At 44.1% G+C, this 5,230-nt stretch overlaps 1 protein-coding gene across 15 annotated transcripts in view; it reads right to left on the reverse strand.

The window, feature by feature from the left end:
* Kalrn (kalirin RhoGEF kinase) overlaps positions 1 to 5,230 on the reverse strand; it is a 603,889-nt gene that overhangs the window by 12,004 nt on the left and 586,655 nt on the right. For all 15 annotated transcript variants that reach the window (XM_029544638.1, XM_029544643.1, XM_029544642.1 and 12 more), the window contains 2 exons: positions 3,680 to 3,758; positions 310 to 510 (listed from right to left, as the gene is read on the reverse strand). In XM_029544638.1, the coding sequence (XP_029400498.1) occupies positions 310 to 510; positions 3,680 to 3,758 (280 nt within the window). The remainder of the gene's footprint in view (positions 1 to 309; positions 511 to 3,679; positions 3,759 to 5,230) is intronic.

Raw genomic sequence — 5,230 nt, forward strand, 5'->3', positions numbered from 1 at the left:
ATCCCAGCACTCAGGAGGCAGAGGCAGGTGGATTTCTGAGTTCGAGGCCAGCCTGGTCTACAGAGTGAGTTCCAGGACAGCCAGGGCTACACAGAGAAAACCTGTCTCTAAAAACCTAAATAAATAAATAAATAAATAAATAAATAAATAAATAAATAAATAAAGCTGGAGGTGAAAGAAAGCACAACCCACAGCACACTTTATAAACCATATAGCACAGACCAAAACGTCACTCTTGTCTGTTAATTGTGGGCAACGGGGAACCCAAGCAGGTGAGGAACACACTAGAGGTGCGACCTCTGTACTCACAGTTCCAAAATCAGGATGTAGGATGTGGGGGACTCGTAGGTGTCATGGAGTGTGACATACTGAGGGTGCTGCAGGTGCTGGAGCAGGGCAGCCTCATGCGCAGCCTGCTCCTTCTTCTTCATTTTTTTGCTCACAAATTTCACAGCAACATCTTTGCGGGTAGCTTTGTGAATGCATTTCTTTACAATAGAGAAACGGCCTCTGCGAGACAAAGAGGGAAAGGGTTTCCAAGATTTATCTCATCAGTCAGCAGGGCATCATTTACCAGAATATGTTAGGGTGTGTACATGTGCGCACATCCCAGGTGCATCCCTGAGACAGGAACATCTTACTGGTTGAGTTTCTTAATTCAAAAATCGAAAATCCAAAATGCTCTAAAATCTGACATCCTTTGTGTGCAGACATGAAATTAATGTGGAAAGTGCCATAGCTGGCTTCACATGGTGAGTGACAAAGTACAGGTACACTAGTTAACAGCACATGAAGTCACCCTCAGGCAAAGGAGTACAAAAAATATAGGTGACTGTTGTTTTTAGACTTGGGTCCCAGACTCAAGACATCTCTTTGTGTACTTGTACATAGTTCCTAAAGTCATTTGTGCAAAAACACTTCTGGTCCCAAGCATTTTGAAGAAGAGAGATCAAGTAATATTAGAAATCTTTCTGCTGCCGGGCGTGGTGACGTACACCTTTAATCCCAGCACTCGGGAGGCAGAGGCAGGCGGTTTTCTGAGTTCGAGGCCAGCCTGGTCTACAGAGTGAGTTCCAGAGAAATCCTGTCTCGAAAAAACAAACAAACAAACAAACAAACAAAAAAAAAAAGAAAGAAAGAAAGAAAGAAATCTTTCTGGGACTGGAGTGACGGCTCAGAGGCTAAGGGTTCTGGCTGCTCTTCCAGAGGACAGGGGTTACAGTTCAGCATCCACAAGGCTGCTCACAACCTTCTTTTTTTTTTTTTTTTTTTTTTAAAAATTTTTTTTTTTTTTTTTTTAAGATTTATTTATTTATTACATGTAAGTACACTGTAGCTGTCTTCAGACACTCCAGAAGAGGGCGTCAGATCTTGTTACAGATGGTTGTGAGCCACCATGTGGTTGCTGGGATTTGAACTCCAGACCTTCGGAAGAGCAGTCGGGTGCTCTTACCCGCTGAGCAATCTCACCAGCCCCCTGCTCACAACCTTCTATACCTCCAGTTCCAAGGTATCTGATGCCCTCTTCCTCACCAGACACATATGTGGTGCATATACATACGTGCAGGCACTTAACCGTGTTCAGAAAAACAAATAAATTTGAAAAAAAGGAGAAATATTTCCTCTTGAGACTAGTAATTTGGCTCAGGGCATAAAGGCACCTGCTATCTAAAGATATAGACCTGACAGCTTAAACCTGATGCCTGAAACTCACATAAAAGCATGAGAGTACTGACTCCACAAATTTGTCTCTGACCTCCACACATGGGCTGTCCACACATGGGCTGTCCACATATGCACTGTCTACTCACGGGCTGCCCACACATGCACTGTCCACACATGGGCTGTCCACATATGCACTGTCTACCCACGGGCTGCCCACACATGCACTGTCCACACATGCGCTGTCCACACATGAGCTGTCTACACATGGGCTGTCCACACATGCGCTGTCCACACATGGGCTGTCCACACATGGGCTGTCCACACATGGGCTGTCCACACATGCACTGTCCACACATGCACTGTCCACACATGCACTGTCCACACATGCGCTGTCCACACATGCACTGTCCACACACGTGCTTTCCACACATGGGATGTCCACACATGCGCTGTCCACAATGAGCTATGGCATGCATGCACTGCCCCCATCCCACATAACACACACGTATGAATATACAACAAAATGAGAAGAAACCTTTGCTTCTGTACTTTTAATTATGATATTATTATTATTACTTTTAATTATGATATTATTATTATTTTAAAACCCATCTCTACTTTCTCAGCATCCTATGCTCTTTAAGATCCTGAAGGTAAACTAATATAATGTTTTAGCCAAGATATTTTCGCGCCATTTGGAGCATCAAGTATAGGTTTGTTTTCCTTTCTAAGCAGAATATACTTCTACACACAATGATGGGTTGGAGAGATGGCTTAGTGGTTCAGAGCCCTTGTTCCTGCAGAAGACTGGGGTTCAGTTCCCAGCACCCACAAGGTGGCTCACAGTCATCCATGCCTACAATTTCAGGGGTTCCAACAACCTCTTCTGGCCTCTGCAGGGACCAGGCATGCATGTGGCGCACAGACATATAGAGGTAAAAGTCATACACATAAAAGAAATTAATTTAAAAAAAAAGAAAGCAAAATGCATACATGAAACTTTTACAAATTCCCCCTTTTTGCTTTATGTGTATGGCTATTTTGCCTACATGCATGTCTGTGCATCATGTATGTGTAATGCTTGCAGAGGCTAGAAGGAAGTGTTAGAACCCTTGGGACTAGAGTTACGGATGGTTGTGAGCCACCATGTTGGGGCTAGGATTGAATTCACGTCCTGTGGAAGAGCAGCCAGTGCTCTTACCTACTGATCCCGAATACAAAAACATTTTTACACAATTCTGTCATGCTTTACCCACAGAGCAAGTTGGAGCAAGTTCTTTGATCACAGTGCAATGAAATTATAAGTGAGTAACAAAATATAACTTAAATCTCATATATATTAAAGCATTTTATATTACTTACAACTCATTATAATTGGTTCAGGAAATAAGCAGTAGTTGAAAAATACACAGAAGCAATGATAATGAAAATATCATAGATCAAAATTTGAGACATGTAACTAAAATTATACTTTTAGGAAAATTTTGAGGCTTAAAAATCTTATATTGGGCTGGTGAGATGGCTCAGTGTGTAAAAGCACCAACTGCTCTTCCGAAGGTCCAGAGTTCAAATCCCAACAACCACATGGTGGCTCACAACCATCCATAACGAGATCTGATGCCCTCTTCTGGAGTATCTGAAGATAGCTACAGTGTACTTACATATAATAAATAAATAAATCTTAAAAAAAAAATCTTATATTATACCAGGCCTGGTGTCACATGCCTTTCATCCCAGCACTGGGGAGGCAGAGGCAGGCAGATGTCTCAGTTCAAGGCCAGTGTGGTTTACAAAGTGAGTTCCAGAACAGCCAGTGCCCACGTCTCAAAAACAAACAAAATAAGACAAAAAGCTCAGTGTGGACAAGGCAAGCTTCCAACTCCAGTAAAGAGAAAGATTGGAAGAGAATTCCCGGGAATGCACTACTGTTCTCCGACAAGAAGAGACAAGACAGAAAGAAACATCAACAAAGGTACACTGGCCATTCTCTGTCGTGAGATGGCTGGATCCTTACCTGCCAATCTCGTTCAGTTCTGTGTAAGCAGAATCAAAATTTTCCTTCCAAGAAATGGTGGCACCGTCGGCGGCCGCATCTTTGGGGGAGGGAGAATCCACAGGTGACATTACGAAGATACTCCAGTATAAATAACCTCAGGGAAACTCTCGGGACTAAGCATGGAGACCACCCAGAGAGGAAAGGCTGTGATTCTCTGCACTGTTATTTTAAAAATGTCAGAGGGGAATGTATACGGCAGAGTCAGTCTGTCATCTCCTCAGACAGAGGGAGAACAGGGACATCATCAGAAATGCAGCTTCACAAAAAGTCAGAGAAAGCATAGGAAGGCAGAAAGAGGAACTCTGGAAGGACTAGAAAAGTCAGTGAAAACGAGAGGTATGGGATGCAGAGAGGATGGGCGAGCTGGGGGTCATAGAGGTAAAAGAGGAAGCAGTGTGAGCGGAGAGTTCTAGAGACTTCTCTGACATCACCATCCTTGTCCTTTTGCAAGCTCTTCCTGTATGTCAGTGGTTCTCAACCTTCCTAATGCTGAGACCCTTTAATACAGTTCCTCATGCTGTGGCGACCTCCCAACCATACCATTATTCCATAGCTGCGTCATAACTGTCATTTTGCTACTGTTAGGAATTATAATGTAAATATCTGATATGCAGGATATCTGCGCAAGACCCACAGGTGAGGACCTCTGCTCTATGTGAACTGATGGAACTTCACTCACGAAGGACTGGTTCTCCTGGGTGATTCCATGGTGATTCAGTTTGACCTTGTATGGCATGTTAATTCTCATCACATACACAAGCATACACACCCATATGTATTTGTGGCATCTGCTGGAGATCACATCTCAGAAGGAACAAAACAAAAATGGTGGCCATCCCTAGCCACGCTGAGTTAGTGGCTCCCGAAAGAAAGGAACCACCCAAAGCAACTCAGTGCTTTTGACACCACCCTGGTCAGTCACCTCAGCTCTCTGGTGATGTGCCCACGGTGAATTCTGAGCATACTCGGACCCAGGGCGAGAGTTTTCCAGAGTCACAAGACTGTGAGAACAAGTCAAGGTCACCAGCAGGCGAGGCTGATCCTGACCTCAGGATCCTGGGACTGCAGGATGTTTCCTGACTCAGCTGGGGCAGTGTGAAGCCCGCGGCACTCTGGGGATTCCAGGCTTCCTTTGTGGGGACCACAGAGACACTAAGTTTGCTGCTTTTAGGCATGGTGAAACTCCCTCCCTTTCCTGACCTGTCCTCCGCATACACATGCCACTTCTGTGCACTGCCCAAAGTGTCACCAATGGAATATTTTTTCAGACCAACATTTCCTCTTTAAGAATGTCTCCAGCACCAAAATGGGCAGGCGAGGTGGGTCAGCAAGCAAGGTGGGCAAAGTGAGAATCACACTGGTAAAATATTTATATCTTGTTAGTTACACGTATGTTTCAGCCAATTTCTAGTTGTAGTGGCTATTCCTGGTTGTCAACTTGACTATATTTGAAATGAACTACAATCCAGAATTGGAAGGCTCACCAGTGAACCTAATCTGGAGATTGGG

Source organism: Mus pahari, chromosome 12 (genome assembly GCF_900095145.1).
Source record: "Mus pahari chromosome 12, PAHARI_EIJ_v1.1, whole genome shotgun sequence".
In the NCBI taxonomy this organism is placed as follows: domain Eukaryota; kingdom Metazoa; phylum Chordata; class Mammalia; order Rodentia; family Muridae; genus Mus; species Mus pahari.